Source organism: Capra hircus, assembly GCF_001704415.2.
Source record: "Capra hircus breed San Clemente chromosome X unlocalized genomic scaffold, ASM170441v1, whole genome shotgun sequence".
NCBI lineage: Eukaryota > Metazoa > Chordata > Mammalia > Artiodactyla > Bovidae > Capra > Capra hircus.
The window spans coordinates 11584288-11603935 of NW_017189517.1; the positions used below are offsets into that span (position 1 = coordinate 11584288).

General features: G+C 43.2%; 1 protein-coding gene across 1 annotated transcript in view; it reads left to right on the top strand.

The window, feature by feature from the left end:
- The window catches only part of GPC3 (glypican 3), a gene marked incomplete at its 5' end in the record, with an annotated part of 208069 nt that extends 189391 nt beyond the window's left edge, over window positions 1–18678 (top strand). Inside the window, one exon of the mRNA XM_018044068.1 lies at window positions 18168–18678. Coding sequence (XP_017899557.1) covers window positions 18168–18337 — 170 coding nt within the window. The remainder of the gene's footprint in view (window positions 1–18167) is intronic.
- Between the last annotated feature and the right edge of the window lie 970 nt (window positions 18679–19648).

Sequence of the window (19648 nt, forward strand, 5' to 3'; positions counted from 1 at the left end):
GGCATCACCGACTCGATGGACATGAGTTTGGGTAAACTCCAGGAGTTGGTGATGGACAGGGAGGCCTGGCGTGCTGCGATTCATGGGGTCTCAAAGAGTCGGACACGACTGAGAGACTGAACTGAACTGAACTCATGAGCGACTGAACTGAACTGAACTGAATGTCATCATTTTAAGAAAAAAATAATCTCCTTACTCTCAAAATCTTCTCCAACCCAGCTTTCCCAACTTCTGTCCTACTGTCTTGCAACTTATCTCCCATGCATAGCCTCCATCCCTACTTTCCAGTGTTATTCTCAGAATATTCCTGAAAGAAAGACACCATGTTTTCAAAGGGCTTCCCTGGTGGCTCAGAGATTAAAGCATCTGCCTGCAATGTGGGAGACCTGGATTTGATCCCTGGATTGGGAAGATCCCCTGGAGAATGTCAGAGGATGTTCACTACACCCTTGTTCATGCTGGGGAGAAGTTAAAAACAAACTAAATGCCTATCAGTGGGAAAATGCCTAATAGCACTGTTATATCTATTCATACTATGGAATTTCTCACAGTGATTAAAGGAATGAGGCAGTTCTCCATGTATTAAAATTCAAAGATTTCCAAGACCTTGTAGCACATGCATAGAAAATACATTTACTGGTAATTACCTCTTTGGAGTTGTGGAAAGGGACATGTTGAAAAGGTGGCTGGCTTTTTTTTTTTTTCCTCCATATATTCAGGTATTGTTTCAATCTTTAGCTTTAAGAACATATTCATGTGTTGAGTACTTCAAAAATTAACAAAATAAAAGGAGTCTATCAACTGTGTGGAAGATGGTTTACATGAGAAGGAGACCAGGGGAGGGGTTAGAAGAATGTCATATAAGCAGTAGTGGGAATAAGCAGTGACGCTGGGAAGGGGAACAAGTCACAAAATATTAAGGAAGCAGAATTCATGGGATGTGAGAATTAATTAGACCAGGAGGATGAAAAAGGAAAAGGAATCTAGGGTGACTTGTGGGTTTCTGGCTTGGGCAACTGGATGGCTCAGTTCAGTTGCTCAGTCGTGTTTGACTCTTTGTGACCCCATGGACCACAGCACTCCCTGTCCATCACCAGTTCCCAGAACTTACTCAAACTCATGTCCATTGAGTCGGTGATGCCATCCAACCATCTTATCCTCTGTCGTCCCCTTCTCCTCCCGCCTTCAATCTTTCCTAGCATCAGGGTCTTTTCAAATGAGTCAGTTCTTCACATCAGGTAGCCAAAGTATTGGAGTTTCAGCTTCAGTATCAGTCTTTCTGTTGTAGCCACGTGTTTCGGGAAACAAACTCACTCAGAAGGACAATGCAGATAGTGGAGTGCAGTTTATTACACCGGCGGGCCCAAGGCAGAGTCTCCTCTTAGCCAAGGACCCCGACCAGCATTTGTGAAAATCTTTTATACCCCATGTGTATGTGTCTGAACCCACCACTCCAAATTCCTTGAGACTTACATAAACAAAGGAAGGGTAAATAACAATCCCAATAATCCCATCATTCACATGTTATGTGCTTAAACAGTTAAACACTTGGCCAATAATCAATAAGCCCAAGGTTACACTCCGATAGGTACGGAAAAATTTATGGCCTGTCTGGAGGGGTTCTTATCCTTCTGTTGTCGTTTCCATAGGCACTAAACACAGAGTCCATTGGAGAGGTGGCTGAGCGTGATCAGCATGAACAGGCCTAAGATGGAGTCCAGGCCCTATGAATTCCCTTTTCACTTCCAATGAATATTCAGGACTGATTTCCTTTAGATGGACTGGTTGGATCTCCTTGCTGTCCAAGGGACTCTCAAGAGTCTTCTCCAACACCACAGTTCAAAAGCATCAATTCTTCAGCACTCAGCTTTCTTTACAATCCAACTCTTATATCCATACATGATTACTGGAAAAACCATAGCTTTGACTAGATGGACCTTTGTTGGCAAAGTAATGTCTCTGCTTGTTAATATGCTGTCTGGGTTGGTCATAACTTTTCTTCCAAGGAGCAAGCATCTTTTAATTTCATGGATGCAGTTACCATCTGCAGTGATTTGGGACCCCAAGAAAATACAGTCTGTCACTGTTTCCACTGTTTCCCCATCTATTTGCCATGAAGTGATGGGACCAGATGCCATGATCTTAGTTTTCTGAATGCTGAGCTTTAAGCCAACTTTTTCACTCTCTTCTTTCACTTTCATCAAGTCTCTTTAGTTCCTCTTCACTTTCTGCCATAAGGGTGGTGTCATCTGCATATCTGAGGTTATTGATGTTTCTCCTGGCAATCTTGATTCCAGCTTGGGCTTCCTCCAGTTTTCACATACTGGATGGCTAGTTGAAGCTAATCTGAACTGGGGCGAGGGTGGGGCAGCAGGGGCCCACTGGAAGAAAAGCAGCTAAGGGAATAGAAACGCTGTGTTGTTTGTGGCTTATTGAGTCTGAGTTGTCTAAGGGACATTGAGGTCAGAACAGTTCACTTTCCAGAGAATGTCTGAGCAAGAGATAGATTTGGGACTCTAGGGAAAAACCAGGGCCACAGATGAGAACGTTCAAGAAGGCTTATCAAGTGAGAAGTGAGGAGAGTCAAAGAAGGAGAGAACACCTGTCTTTAAGAAAAACAGCCCCCAGAGCAGTCTGGGAATGATTAGAGGGACCCAAGAGGAAGTAGTATCAGATAGTGAAGGGGACAGCAAGTTTTAAGACAAAGTAGCCAACAACAGTATTGGATGATGCAGAGAGCTCAAGATGAGAAACTCAAAAGAAACCATTGAGGGATTAACTGTAAACTGGTACGAGGGACTTTATGGGTATAGCTGCATGTCTGATAAAAATGGTCTAAAATTGAATTACAGTGGTTGCACACCTTGCTAAATTTACTAAAAGTCATTGAACTGTATATCTGAAATTTACTTGAAGTAGGTAATGTGGTATGTACTCAATAAATTTCTTTTAAAAGTACAAATGAGGGGTTGGGGGAGTATCTATTGGAACTTAGTTTGAAGCAAGCTCTGATTCCAGGGAGAACTTTCCAGTCTAACCTCTTGTTCCTAATTGGTTAGAAAAAGTCCCATGAAATAAAGGCAGGAAGCGCACATTGCTGATCCTTCCCCAATCTCTTGCAACATCAAAATCTCCCTTATGTGTGTGATTTGCTTTTCACCGGCCAATAAATACTACCACCCTATTCCCTGTCTTCCTTCAGATGACTGCAGTATAGTTGCTGTGTTCATTATTTGTGTTAACTTCTAGCATATATTTCCATTTTATAGTGCCAGGCTATAAGGCCCCAGTTCTGATCTGTTTTTGTTGTTGTTGATTACACTTTAGTGTCTTTAAATGTGGCTTCTTTATTGCCCCTGCAAGGCCTTTCAGTCTGAAATCTCATCATTCATTTTCTAACACCTCTCTTATGCTTATAGCCTGATGCCTCATTCTTCTCAGACATTTTCCTTCTTAAATTGGCCAATGAGATGTATTTGTCTTAGTTAACAGGCACATTTGCCTTATTCTGTAGACAGGTAAAAACAATATGAAAAACTTCTGCCTCTTCTTAGTATAAGGAACTAGGGCTGCCCTTGACTCTATGTAATTTTTTTAAAAATATGGAACACTTAATGAATTTGCATGTCACCCTTGTACAGGGACCATGCTAATTGTCTCTGTATCATTCCAATTTTTAGTATATGTGCTGCCAAAGCAAGCACAATCCTATTTATTTTATATGTATTTTTTTTAATTGAAGTATAGTTGATCTACAACATTTTGTTAGTTTCAGGTGAATGGCAAACTGATTCATACACACACACACATATATGCATACATACTCTTTTTCAGATATTTTTCCATTATGGTTTATTTTTGTTGTTGTTCAGTCGCTCATCCTGTCCCATACTCTTGCAACTATATGGACTGCAGCACGCCAGACTCCTCTGTCCTTTACTATCTCCCAGGTTTTGCTCAAATCCATATCTGTTGAGTCAGTGATGGTGTGGTTTATTACAAGATACTCTTTTCTTCCTCTGGATCCTGAATGATACCATTATGTGGCTGTACGGAGCAGGGTGTCTACCACCTGCAAATTACTGATAATTGTTTCCTATTGATAGGGAAACCTTTGCATGGAAACAATTCTAAGATGCTTGTTCTGGCTTCTACATAGACAGCATCCTCTTATGGCCATCCCATACCATATATGCATGTTTAATAGTGTGTGAGTTACTCGGTTGTGTCCAACTCTTTGCGACCCCATGGACTATAGCCGGTTAGGCTACTCTGTCCATGGAATTTTCCAGGCAAGAATACTAGCGTGAGTTGCCATTTCCTTTTCCAGGGATCTTCCCGACCCAGGCCAGGGATCAAACCTGGATCATCTGCATTGCAGGCAGATTCTTTACCGTCTGAGCCACCAGGGAGGCCCATGCACATTTCATATTGTCTGATAAATACTCACGTTATTTCTGAGACTTAGCCTCTATCTTAATAAGTGGGACAGATTTTATGGGGGGTTTTCTCCCTACCCTAGGCAGGTCAATAGTTACTCCCTTAAATTTATGTCTTGGTTGATACCTCTTTGGCAAACTTAAAGCTCTCATCTCTAAGCTACTCATGGTCTCCAAAAGACACTGATCCCTTTCTTTGAAAGAGAATCCAAAGCAGTCTCTTTAGATTCCTCTCCAGACAGTGTCTGTGTCAAAGGGAGGAATGCAAAGGTCACTTGAACCCTGTCCCTTCACCCTTTATCCCTGCCATGAGACCTAGAAAGACCTGAATGAAATCCTAGAATCTCAGGGTTGGAAGGGTCATCAGAAGCTATTTACCTTCACCCCCTCATTCTGTGTTTGAATCCCTTCACCAGTCTCTCTACCAAATGGCTGTCCAAACTCTCATGGACCACCTCCAGAGATGGATCTCTCTGTCTAGGGGTAGCCTACGCAACTGTCAGATTGCAGTAATTAGAAAGTTCTTTATGTCTTTTAAGTTCAAATCATTTCCCCCTTAGAAGAATGACAAGGCTGTGAAACAGAAGTTCTAAGATGGCATGGCTGTGAAGCAAGAAGAGTCTGAGATGAGAAAGAGAAGGGAAGTAACAACAGTAGTATGCATGGTGCAGGGGGTGGAGCAGTGGCAGATAAGTAGGTCAGTGGAGCTGGCGGGCAGGGGTCGGGGCAGTGAAGGAGACTGAGCTGAGAGGCTGGAAGCGTGCCGAGGGTAAACAGGAAGGCCATGGATATGTAACAGGAAGGCCATGGATATGTTGATGGAAGATTAAGGAGATACTCGGAACCTCTTCTAAAACAAATGGAATCCAGGTTAGAGGTTTAAATCAAAGTGCAGAGGAACAGAAAAGCATCTTTTAACATTCGGAATCCATCAGAGGATTCCAACCTTGCCCTTTGCCTAAGGATATGGAAAAGATCACTGTAGAGACAGGAGAGAATGTTTAGTAAAGCAACAACTAGACAGAAGAGAAGGGAATAATTGGACAGAGGAAATGAGTTTAAAGAGCAATGGAAAGAGAAAAAGAAGTGAATAGAGAAATGGAAGAGGGGGGAAATGAAACACAGAACTTTTAGGTTAAGGAGTTGTATTTATTCTCATGCCAGCACATAATTGTATTTTCCTGGCAGCCATTCCACAGACCTCTGCAAGGGGAAGGGGTGCCAACACGTGTGACTATAGGGATTGAGGTCTTACTGCTCTGTGCTTTTACAGCCAAGCAAGGGACTTCATTAATGAAGCTGTATTTTGATGTTGCAGGGACAGGCACTGAAATGTCAATCACCAGCAAACAGCTCCTCATTTGGGAATTGGTGGTGATGGAAAGGGCAGGGTGTGGTCCAGCGGTGGGTAGATTCCAGGGCAAAGGCAAGGGTCAAAGGTATGGGAAGCCAATCACAATGGTTCCAAGTGAGAAAGAAATGGAACCTGCTCACCAGTAATCCTGTTTCCCACCCAGCGTGGCACACAGAATGCTGGCATGTGTCCCTTGCTTACATAGTAAGGCATCGAGTTCCAGACAGTGAAAGGGAGTAAGAGGCAAATCTTGTAGATTCCGTCCACACTGAGTACAGTGAACTGATGCTGTGGGTAATGAGAACTGGCTATTGAAAGGACGGTTTTGGTATCTAAAGGTCAGGGTTTGAACGCTGCCATGTGCTTCCTGGGCCACCCACACTGTTGGCCCTACCTTTGTCTTATGTTCATCATTGCTCAGTGGGACTCCTTCCGCTAAGGAAATCTTCAGTTGATGAAGACAGACTCCTCAGGAAGGGTATCTACTAAGGAGACAGCCCTTCACCTTCATATTCTCAGTAGACTGGGGTTACCTGTTCATTTGTATGGCCATTGATTCACGCATATATTCACAGTTTTTCAGTGTCACTGCTAGCTCAGTACCAGGTAGGAGCTAAAGAGAGGAGTAAGACTCATTTCTTCCTTTGATGGGGCTCCAAGTCTAGCTGAGTGACTAACTCTACTATGTATGCTGCAGATTGAAATTAGTGCTATGATAGAAGTACAATCCAGTTAATAATCAGAGAGAGAAGTGATTCATCTGGACTGGGGTAATAAGGGAAAGAAAGCTTCCTGGAAGAAGTGCCATGTAAGTTGAAGCCTGAGAGAGAGGAAAAAAAGAGATACCATCCCAAGTGGAGGGAACAGCATGAAGAAAGACATGGGAACCTCAAAGCACTTGCCACTCTCAGAAAATGATAAAGGGGGTGGTATGACCACAGTATATGGTACTTGGGGAAATATATGGGCAGTTGAAACTGGAAAGCAAGACAAGATGTGTTGAAGAAGCTCATGAATGCCCATGCTACGGAACTAGGACTTTACCCACATGCAGTAGGGAGCCATCATCGGATTTTGAGAAGAGAGAAATGCGATTCAATAGGTGATTGAGGAAAAGGGTATTTGTCTTATTTCTGTCACAGAATAGAACATATTCTTTCTTCCTGGACAGCAGTGGGCCGTTGGAGAGCAGTGGACATCTTGTCTAGCTAGGGCACTGAGGAGTGTGGCAGGAGGGGAGAAAGCAGGGGGAGAGAGGCTGAGGAGAAGAGGAGAAATGGTCACTGCCCAAAGACTGAGGAGGGGGGACTTCCCTGGCGGTCCAGTGATTAAGTCTCCGTGCTTCCACTGCAGGGGGACATGGGTTCTATCCCTGGTCGGGGAGCTAAGATCCCACATGCCAAGCAGCTCAGCCAAAACCCCCCACACAGACGCAGGAAGTGGTACCTTTGTGAATAGTGGTGTACTGAGAGTCCAGACCCAAAGATGGGCAGGGAGGAGGAAGCCAGGATGACAATGTGTTCTTCCAAGTAAGTTGACAGGAAAATCAGCTCAGTTCCCCACATCCCATTAATGATGAGGGGGGCATTTCACAACTGGAGAATTTTTAGGGAACAGCTTCAGATAAAACAACTTAGAGAGGCTTTTCATTTTTCCTTTATGAGGACACTTGCCTCCTGTTGATTTCTGGCCTGTAATGTTCCTACACCCAGGCTGAGTGTTTTCAGGGACTTGAGCCATTTTGACCCATTGGCTATTATTCTAGTAACTTGCCTTTGCTGTTGGATATTGTAAGCAGTTTAGTTCTCAGGTACATTTTTTGTAAGATCCACCATAGCTGATTAAAAATGGAAGAGTACCAGATTTGGGGTTTTCCCATTCAACTGTCTAAAGCCCTATGTCAAATACTATCAAAGAGTTTTTTATTAAGCATCTTGAAGCACGGGTGCCAAGGGACTGTAAGGGCATTCCCTCACTCCTAACCGCCCCCTCAGCAATTTGATTTGGCTACAAAAAGTGACATTTTGTATCTTCCTTCTGCATCTTCAAAGCCCAATGATGCATACCTCTGTAGCTGCATCATGTTCGAAATTTATATCATAAACAGAGCTCTGTGACTCTAAACCATTAAGTTTTTTAAAGTAATGAGGACAGAGTATATTTATTCCTTCATTGATGTTTTTAAAAATGCATTTTCAGCTTAACATTTGTGTGAGTCACAAGAGTAAATGTAAGTTTCCTGCGGTTGTATATAAATTTCTCTTAAAATAGCTTCAGATTAAAATTCTTCACAAAAATTGCCCTCTTCCTTCACTCCCAATTGAGAAGCCGTATTTGTGATTCTAAGGTAGTGCTTAAATATCCATTTAAATTTTTTTGGACAACGTGAATTGCAAAGCATACCTTTTGGGGGTGGGTGTTTTGGTATCAGGTATACTCACACACTCACTCCTCTATAAAGTAAAATGCCAGAGGAACGCTGCATTCACAGTCCCCTTAGAAACTAGGATGTACCCATGAATGCCATTATCTTTTGGCTTCTATGGTTTTTTAATCATGGTGAATTTTAACCATTATGTATACAATTCACAGGCATTATTTACACTTGTAATGCGTGCAACCATTGCTACTATTGCCAAAATTTGCCTATTCTGCCTAGTTATATTTATAGAAATGGAATCATATACTATGTGGTATTTAGTGGCTGGCTTCTTTCAGTTAGTGTCAGGTTTTTAAGGTTCATATAATCTTGTAGCAGGCAGCAGTACTTCATCCCTTTCTATGGCTGAATAATATTCCATCGTATGGACAGACCACATTTTCTTTATCTGTTAATCGATGGATAGACATTTGGGTTTCTTCCACCTCCTGGCTGCTGTGAATAATCTGCTACAAACATTGGTATACAGGTATCTGGTATCTAGTACAGGTTGTTAATGCATCAGGGATAATAAGAATATAGCATTTCCAAGACCATCTTGAGTTGGAACTCTGGAGACACCTTCTAATGAAGCTTGGTTGTACACGTGTTTGCTGATAGCTCTGCCACAATATAACACACAGTTCCAACGACAGGGCTTCATCTCACTCACTCTCCAAAGGCTAATCAGTATTGGGTGAATCCACATCAGCTCCCACTCTCTTCTCAATTCACTACTGTATGGTTTTGGCCCAACCCGATCGAAAGTTCTCTCAAAAATCTTCCATCACCTTCTTGTTGACACGTTGAGTAGCTTCTTCTCAGTCCTTACTTTCCTTGACCTTTCTATAACGTTCTACTGTGCTTCTCCTCCTCTCTTTAAAGTGTTCTCCTCACTTGCCTTCTTGAAGCCTGTTTTATTCGTCTTCTCCCCTGGCCCTGGCTGAATCATGTCTCTGTCACCAGCTTCTCATATTCCAAGGAGTCTCAGGCCATTACTTCCCATGGGAAGGAAAGGCTTTGAGGAACTGTGATTCCTGTGGATCCCTTAAGGCAGCCTCAGGTGGGAAGGGTCTGAATCTCTGAGAGTAATAGTTATGACACTCTTGTGGAAGGTGGTGATCATTCTCAGGCTGGTGGAGGAAAGCCAGCACTCACACCACCCATCCACACTGTCAGTTTCCAGGATGAAGTTGTTCTGTTTCGGGGAATATGACTTGACTCACGATGTACCTAAACATCATAAGATTCTACAGCAAAAGGACAGTTTCCAAATGTGTTACAAGATGTTCTTCTTTGTTCCTTTCTCAGTAGCTGGACACAAAAGTGAGACCTAGTTAGTGGCTGAATCCCCTAGACACCATTTTGTATTAGACACTAAGCTTTCTGAGTCTCATTTAAGGGCAATTACTGTGGCATTCCTCTCCTGACAAGGAAGTTGTCATCGCAAAAGTTACTTTAAGTCATTAATCAGGAATATGTGGTCAGAATAGCCCAGCTTTGATAGTATACAAAGCCTAGGTGACCCAAGTGTCCCATGGTGCTCTTAAAACCATTATACAGCAGTGAAGAGTGGGGGTGAAGGCCTGATTCTGAGGATCTGGGACATAACCTGCAGGTCCTAGTAAACGGGAAATACTTTATGAAATCTTAACTGAGTTTGCAGATAACCCAGCCTTTTGCTCCATCATACAGCCTTGTGTGTCCCAGTATAAAATAGTGTGCTTTTCCCTCTAAATCCCTGAGAAGAAGCATGCCATGGCCTCATGTCCCCACAGCCCACTGCACTGTAACCTGAAGGTACACCCAGCCCAGACTGAGAAACAGAGGCTATAGGAAGAGAGGCCATGCCTGTACTAGTGGTAAAATCCACTGCATTCTTTCAACATCCTAGCAGTGTACCTAAGGGTATTTGTAGGCTGGAATTAGCTGTAGGAAATGAAGTGGGCATCTCATTGCCCCAGCCCTCTTCCAGGATCGGTGACTGGATTGTTCCCAGAATTTGCAGTCACTTAGTTGGCGAAATTGGCAGCTCACTTATTTGTCACGAAGGCACGTTGTGAAATGGACCCTAAAAGGAGTCCCATTAGACCAATTAAAACCAGAGGCCTCAAGTGTGCCATTTCCCTCGTCTGATCTATGAAGAAGAAAATCTCCGACTCACTCCCGGAGACCTGAGGTTCATTAACAAAGTCATTTTCCTCTACTTTCAAGTCTTAAGTAGTCATTTCACACCTGAAAGTTCACAAAGGTGGTGGTGGGGGGCGTTGATGTGGCAGGAAGGAAGGTTGTATTGAGGGGAGGACAAAGAAAACCAAGATCAATTAGGGATTCAGAAGCCAACGGCCCAAAGGCTTCTGTGGGAAGGGGCAGCAGAGTGTGCAATGGTACAGTTTCTAGTGATTTCCCCAATTTCAGCCTCGGGGGCCTACCAAGCAGCACTGCTGGTGGGCCCGACCATACACAGCAGATACAAATCACGGGGAGAGCAGTGTTGCTCTGTTGCCATATTAGGGCCTGGCTTGAAGCCTTCTGCAGGTGAAGACTTGGCAAGGAAGACACCCCCTGTTCAGCTCGGCAGCAGCATTTGCTCCCCTGGCATTGCAATGACAGCTCTTCTCTTGGGCTGCCCCTGTGAAGTCCACCAGCTGGGGTGGGTGAGGCCCCTCTAGCAGTGCCTTGCCCTGCTTGATGCCCATGCCACCAGAGGGTGAGCGTTTGAATCTTCTTATATGTTCAAGACCCCATTGGCTCTGTAAGGGCCCAAAGGCTTGTCTCACTGGCTGACAGATTTTCCTTGGTTGCCTGTGCACGCCTGCTTGATGTACCTCAGTAACTTCTCTCCTAGGGCTTGGTGTTTATGGCCTTTAGGAGATGTCAGCGTTTAAAGAAAATAAAAACAGTCCAGCATGGATTTATTTCTTGCCAGGGTCTCTTATCCACCATTAAACCAGCTTAAGAAGAAAGAGGATTCAGAATTTGGTAGCTGGTGAACATCACTAGGAAGGCTCACACCCCAGGAGAAGCAACTGATTGCATCTGCCTGCTTCCAGGTGCCCTGGTGGGGCCGCCATCCTGGCTGCTGTGGGTAGAGGAATGATGGCGGCCTGAGCAGACTGTGCTCCTCACTGGGCCCCAAGAGCCTTGGGATCAGAGAGAAATAAAACTAGAAGGAAACTTAGAGTTCATCTAGTCCAGTACCTTGATTTAGCAAAATGGGGTGACTGAGGCCCAGGAGAGGTGACTTGCCAAAGGTGAAATAGTGACTCAGTGACTGAGCCAGGCTGGAACCCAGGGCTCCAGACTCCCAGGATGGAGGCATCTTTCTTAGGAACTCCCCTAGGAGATTCTGAATAACTAAGAATGGGGTTGTTGGTAGTATTGTTGAGTTGTTTCTGACTCTTTGTGACCCCATGGACCACAGGCTTCCCTGTCCTTCACCATCTCCCAGAGTTTGCTCAAACTCATGTCCATTAAATCGGTGATGCCATCCAACCATCTCATCTTCTGTTGTCCCCTTCACCTCCTCCTTTCAATCTTTCCCAGCATCAGGGTTTTTTCCCAATGAGTCAGCTCTCCACATCAGGTGGCCAAAATATTGGAGCTTCAGCTTTAGCATCAGTCCTTCCAATATTCAGGGTTGTACCCCAGAATAAGTGCTTCGTCCAATGCAGAAAACTTTTTCCACACAAAGCTCAGGCCTAAATGACTGATGATAATTTAAAGAGATTATCTAATCTGCAACACAAAGGACATAAGAACAAAATGAGAGTCATGGCTGAGTGTGTAATGAGTACAGATTGTTGGGTCTAACCCTCTGGGTGTAGTTAAGCTGATGACAAATAGAAACAGATTTTTGAATTTAGCATGAAAATCTCCTTGCTGGCCCAGAAGGTTCTCACTGACATTCAACTGCAAGACAGAAACAATTTATGTACATTTTACACTATGTACCTAACCAAACATCACTGATAAACATAAAAATATGAGTGATTTAAGAGTATGGTTTGTGGTGATCCCCATAATGCATCTGGCATGTAGCGAAATGAGATGGTCTTGGTTTGGTGTAGATTTAGCTTCTTCATAGGGTTTTGAAAATTTTTTTTTTTTTAATATTTGCTACTGGCAGATCCCCAGATACTGTTCCCACAGGCTTCTTGTTTTTCCCAAGACAAGATGTCTGACAAGTCTCTCCCACCCACTTAGGGCTGTCCTCCAAACTGTTAACAATGATCTTTCTGAAAAACACAAAACATATTGTGTGGATTCCTTACTTAAAAACCTGCAGTGCCTCCCTATTGCCCACAGAATAAAGTCTTATCTTTCTAATCTGTCAAGATCTGGCCTTTATTTTCTTGTCCTTCCTGCCTTACCCTTTATCATCCATCAAGCAACACATGCACAAACACACACCCCCTACAACAATGAGCGCTCAACATTGCCTCCCTCCATAGAGGCTACTGGCTCGCACTGAGTGTGCCCTCTCAGCATTCTCAGGTATTGATGATTTGACTCTAGCGGAACCCTCTGCCTGAAATGGGAAATCTCATTCAGCCCTGCCACAGTCCACCCATGCTTCATGGCACAGTTATAACCCAATTGTCCAAAGGAACCTTCCAGTAAGCTTTTATTAATTTTTCTCTCTCCCGTCTTTGTTTTTAAAATTTATATTTGGGCCATGCTGGGTCTTCATTGCAGCACACAGTCTTTCTCGAGTTGTGGTGCAACCGCACTGTGGCATGTTGGATCTTAGTTTCTTGACCCAAGGTCAAACCTGCACCTCTGGCATTGGAAGGCGGATTTTTTTTTTTTTGGCAGTACAATTGCTTTACAATGTTGTGTTAGTTTCTGCTGTACAACAACGTGAATTAGACATTCCCTTCCTTTTGAACCTCCTTCCCAACCCTCATCCCACCCCCTAGATCATCACAGAGCACCAGCTTTCCCACTAGCTACCTATTTTATACATGGTAGTCAGTGCTATGGGCTTCCCTGGTGTCTCTCTCAATATGTCCCACCCTCCCCTTCTCCACCCCATGGCTACATGCCTTTTCTCTCTGTCTGCATCTCTATTCTTGCCCTGCAAATAGGTTCATTGTACCATTTTTCTAGATTTCACATATATGCATCAATATATGGTATTTTTCTCTTTCTGACTTACTTCAGTCTGTATGACAGACTCTAGGACCATCCACATCACTACAAATGACCCAGTTTCATTCCTTTATATGGCTGAGTAATACTTCATTGTATATATGTACCATATCTTCTTTATCCACTCATCTGTCAATGGACATCTAGGTTGGGAAGGCTGATTCTTACCCACTAGACAAGGGAAGTCCCTTCTCTCCTTTCGAACCCGCTGGTGTTTCATTTTTGCCTTTATCTGAACCCTTTCCACTTTCTGCCAAGTGTCTTGTTGGTTTGTTTGTTGGTCTGTAATCCCACCATAGTGTGGATTCCTGAAGGCAAACATTAAGTAAGTCTTTCTCCAATCTTCTAGCTCAATGCTTGGGACATAGTAGGCTGCCATTAAGTTTGTTGAATTAAATTGGATTATATTTCCCCTGTCCAGGAATGTCCATGCTTATCTTAACCAAATCTCTATTTCCTCTGTGTCCCATAGTGCTTCCTTGTCATGCTAAGCTGTCCTCTTCATCTCTATTCTTCATGATGGTGGCCCAGGCTCAGAATGTATCTTTGCTGGAACCCCCATCAGTATCAGCCACAGGAGCCTGGCTATAGGACTAAGTGATAAAGCTTTGCTGCTGCTGGGTGGGAAGCCTCAGGAAACCCATAGCCACAGCGTAGGAAGCACAGAAAGGTATTATTCTGAATATTCCTAGGATCATTTGGAGGTAGGAGACTTGGCCCAGCTTTGTGCCAGGTGTGTGTCTGATGGCCTTGGCCATCATTGCTGATTGCTTCAGGAAAATAGAGCTGATATAAAAACCATTTGGGGTCTCAGAACCTAAAGCTCTTTTCAGTAGTTCACAAACCTTAAGAAGGCTACTTAGTCAACTGTGTGATCAGTTGTATGTGGAAACGTTGACTTCTCTCATGTGCTTTTTCCTATTGATGTATAGTTGATTTACAATGTTCTGTTTCTGCTGTATAGCGAAGTGATTCAGTTATACACGTAGATAGTTTTTTAATATTTTCCATTATGGTTTATCACCAGATATTGACTACAGTTCCCTGTGCTATATAGTAGGGCCTTGTTGTTTATCCATTTTATATGTAGTAGTTTGTATCTGCTAATCCCAAACTCCCATCCTTCCCCTGCCCCTCCTCCTCCTTGTCAACCACGAGTCTGCTCCTTACATCTGTGAGTCTGTTTCTGTTTCATAGATAAGTTCATTTGTGTCATATTTTAGACTCCACACACATAAGTGATATCATATGGCATTTGTATTTCTCTTTCTGACTTCACTTAGTATGATAATCTCTAGATCCATCCATATTGCTACAAATGGCATTACTTCATTCTTATGGCTGAGCGATATTCCATATATATGTGTGTGTATATATATACACACACCAGATATTTATTCATTCATCTGTGGATGAACATTTACGTTCCTTCCATATCTTGGCATCTGTAAATAATGATGCTGTGAACACTGAGGTGCATGTATCTTTTTGAATTATAGTTTTGTTCAGATATACACCCAGAAGTAGGATTGATGGATCATATGTCAACTCTGTTTTTAGTTTTCTGGGATACCCTCCATAATATTTTCCATAATGGCTGCAGCAACTTACATTGCCACCAACAGTGTAGGAAGGTTCCCTTTTCTCCATACCCTCTCCAGTATTTGTTATTTGTAGGGTTTCTAATGATAGCCATTTTGACTGGTGTGAGGTGATATCTCATTGTGGTTTTGATTTGCATTTTTCTAATAATTAGTGATGTTGAGCATCTTTTTATTGCCTGTTTGCCACCTGTATGTCTTCTTTGGAGAAATGTCAATTTAGATCTTAGGCCCATAAGACTTAAGTTGGGTTGTTGGGGTTTTTGTCATTGTTGTGTTGTATGAACTGTTTGTTTTGGAAATTAAGCCATTGTTGGTCACATCATTTGCAAATATTTTCTCCCAGTCTGTAAGTTGTCTTTTTGCTTCATTTATTTCATCTGGTTTTTAGTTCTCATTGGCAGGATATTTTCACTAAATGAGGTTTTGTTTTGTTTTGTTTTGTTTTCAAGAAGGAACCCATTACTACTTAATCACTGCAGTATATTTGGTCTATAAAATTTTGCAATTTGTGTATGGTATAGCTCCATATGAGGTTCAGAGTTAGCCCTGTGTTCAAAGAACACTTCTGCCACTTGCCAGCTGTGTAAATATGGGCAAAAAAGTAACCTGAGCTTGAGCTTCCTCATCAGTAAAATGGGAATTATAATACCTATTTCATAACATTGCTGAGAGTGTTTAATTACATGAGATCATGTATATAAAGGGTAGTTAGCACAGTGCCTGGCACACAATGAGGACTCAATAATTGGTAGTCATTTTTATAATTTCAAAACATAGATCCTAGATATAGACATAACAAAAGATGTATTGGGTGGTACAAAGATGAGAAACTGCTGGATTTAACATAATTCCTGGGTGTACCATAACTGCTATAGTAGACAAAAGTGTGTAGTGTTCATGGATTATTTGAAGAGCAAGATAAATAGTAGGGGAACTGAGTGGTCACAGTAGTAGATGTTGTTTGTTTAATCCTGATGTTGGGCAAGGGGAATATCCGGAAAAGGAATTTGAAAGCACTGCTGAGAAGGCTCTCATTCACGTCAGTCCTAAAAATACTCCTCTTCATTTAAGTTGAGAAGTTGCTGTGAAACTCAAGGCTGGGCTTTCAGCAGACCCAGCCATATGTGTTCTCAAGGCTGGTGAAATCTGATCAGGCCCTAAGCCTGCACTGCCTTGCCGACTGACAGCTGACCTCCGCCTGCTCTGTGTGCCCTGTGCCATTCACCTTGCTGAGCCAGAGGTCTGATTTCCAAGCAAAGCATTGCTCTTTGTTCTTTTTCTCTTTGATTTTCTTTGTATCTAGTTATTTTGTGGGGAGAAGGAATGGAGATTAGTCTGCTGATTTGCTTTTCCCTCAGTAAGAGGGTTCGCGGGAAATTTTGATTTGAATTATTAACAAGGAAGAAGAAACACTTTCTCAGCTTCAGAAGAGCACAATGTGGTCAGATTCTTATATATTGAAAGTTAGGACATCATTTCTTTGTACAGCAATGAAAAATAATTATAGTTCATAACAAAATAGAAAAATTATTTGTTTTGAATATGATAAGCAAAGGACTCAATGAAATCTGCATTCAGATTAATAGGAAAAACATCAATACCAAGTAGATAAGAAGGTAAAGGATATGAACTGTCCTTCATTGAGAAATATAATTAGTGAACAACAACAAAAAAAAAGCGTTCATCTATACTAGTAATTGCACGTGTGTGCTCAGTCATGTCCGACTCTTTGTGACCCCATGGACTGCACCCCACCAGGCTCCTCTGTCCAAGGGATTCTCCAGGCAAGAATACTGGATATGCCCTCCTCCAGGGGATCGTCCCAATCCAGGGAATGAACCCGCATCTGCACCACCTGGGAAGCCCATACTAGTAATCAGATACATGCAAATTAAAGAAACTGTGAGATATCATCTTATACAGACTACAATATCTATTTTTATTGAGACATTGTAAATTTGGTTCCCTCATCATTGCTAGTGGCATTATAAACTGCAATAGCCCTCTGGAAAGTAGCACTGCGGACTGTGTAATCAGACCCTTTGGCTTTGATCACCTTGACTTTGCTGTCTGCTCTCAGCAGTGCCAGCCTGTTAACAGCAGCCCTGGTCTTAGGCCCTGCTCTGCACACATCCTGGACCAGCTGAGTCCCCACACCTTCTTCCTGTGACTTATTCCATGTTTCATCCGCTGTAAGAGGAGCTCTTCCTTCCTCTTCCTTCCTTCCTTCTGCAGAATCCCAGTCATTTCCTCTCTGCCTGTTGCTAAGCATCTCCATGTCCCCAAGAGATCTTTCTGGCTCCATTGCCCACAGGACAGTTGGCTGCTGAAGTTGCTCACATCACATCACCTTCACAAGATATTGAAAATAGAAACATTGGTGACCAAGTCTAGAAAAGCCAAAGGAAAAGATTTGCACTCTAACTCTGGAAGAGCAAATCTAAAAGAAACTGAGCCCCGGGTCAACCATCTTTAATTTCCTGATACACCACTATCAACTTAGATTTGCCTTCTGGGCGACTTTTGAGTTAGGCCAACCCCAGTACCCCAGTTTCTTTTCAGAATCATGAAGATATCTCATAAATGGTAGGCAAAGAAGGACTGTTACCCATAGGCCTCTCCTTAGTCTTAATTTACTTGCTGTCAGTTTAAATCCTATGCATATCATGTGCGTGTGTGTTGGCAGTCAGCAGTGAAAAGGCCATATAGATAAAAGAAATATTTCAGAAAAATAAAACTTTCAATGGCAAACTACCCTACTGTCAACTCTAAGGCAAGGCTCCCAGGGGTACAGGACACAGAAAAGGTACACTGGGGGTTCACCACATCCCCTCCCCCACCCACACACATACACATGAGAACACACATGTAGTTACCCACACGGCACAGTCTTACCAACCAGGAGACATGACAAGGGCGTGTGCACCCCAGGGTGTGGGTGGAGCCAAAGGCAGGAGGGGAGTGGCCAGCTCATGTGCGCCTTGTTGGTGTGCTCTCTGGTAGGAATACCACTAGCCCTCTTCCTCGGGTGGGCCCCAGCTCCACACCCGTGTTTTCTTCCCATCTCCCAGCGGCCTTCCTTTCAAGACTCAAAGCCGGGCTAGCCCAGCAGTCCAGACAAGTGCCTGGGCCATGAAGAGTGCATGCCTGAGGCCGTTGGTGAGCCTGCATTTAAAGTCTTTCTTCTCTTTTGGCAGAACTGGCTTATGATCTGGACGTGGACGATGCTCCTGGAAGCAAGCAACATGTGAATCAGAAGGACAATGAGATAGTTGCCTCTCACAACCTGGGGAATGGCCATCCTCCCCTGAAGCTTCTCACCAGCTTGGCAGTCTCTGTGCTGTGCTTTTTCCTCCTGGTGCACTGACTGCCAAGCTCACAGGATATGTGCTGCCCTTCAGCACCCTGTGGTCTCCCTCTATAAAGGGAACCACCTTTTTCTTTTTTCCTATTTTTTTATCTTCTATACCTCCTTCAGCCATTAAGTAGAAAACTAACCCTGCGTTACGTTTTCGAAAATCACATGGCATCTCCATGAGGAGGGTAAATTTTAGTGGTAGTATAGATTGTCTTTTGCAATAAATCAAATTGTGCCAAATTATTTTCCTATGTTTGGCTGCTAGAACATGGTTGCCATGTCTTTCTCTCTGTCTTTCCCTTTGCATGGATTTCTTTGGAAAAAAAAAATAATAAACACTCAAATAAAAATGCGTTGAGTCTTTTTTTAAGCCCTCGTACATGGTGACCATGCAGTGCTTTCCTCCTCCTCACTTAGCTTTCTATTCTGTATGAGAAAATCCCCCTCCCTCCCTATCTTTTGGGTGAGTATCAGTCTTGGCCCCAAGCTCCAGCCAAAGCCAATCCCTCCCAACACACACCCCATCCATAATCTCTGCTTAGAAATAGGTTAGAAGGAATTCCCTGATGGTCCAGTGGGTAAGACTCCATGTTCCTAATGCAGGGGGCCTGGGTTCGATCCCTGATCAATCAAGGAACTAGATCCCACATGCTGCTACTGAAGCTCCCGCATGCTGCAACTAAGACCCAGCACAGCCAAATAAATAATTTTTAAAAATAAATGGGTTAGAGTGTCTTGCCTGTGAAACTAAAGACACTTCAAAATACTCCCCCCATCTCTCTTTACAAATTTACTTTGCTGAAAATGTTTTGCCCAACTAGAAATCCTCTGTATGGATCATGTACACAATATTTTCCTTTCCCCCTACCCAGAGAGGGGTCCCCAAGGGTACAAAGGAGTACTTCCCCCAGCTTCCTTGCTCCCTGTCACTCTTCTCCAGGGGTTGCCACATGGCAAGGCCAGCAGTTGCCCTGGGTCAGGTCATAGGGGTTGTCGGGATACCCAGGATTATAGGAAGCAACACAGCTCTTGGCCTCATACGGGTTCCTTCAACAGTTGTTTTTTCCACAACTAGGCCTTGCATACCTGTTGGCTGTCAGGCACTCTACCAGCTGCAAGATGATAGAAAACCAAACAGATTGGATCTCGCTCTCATGGAACTGAAGGTCTGGCACCAATACTAATTCCAGTACCAACTTTCTGTCCATTGTAGGTCCAGTATTGTCTCTGAAGACTGTGTTTCACACATACGCCATCCCAATAATTATGCTGATGCTGCTCTTTGAATGTTCTGCTGCCAAAGAACCTCAGGAATGACTG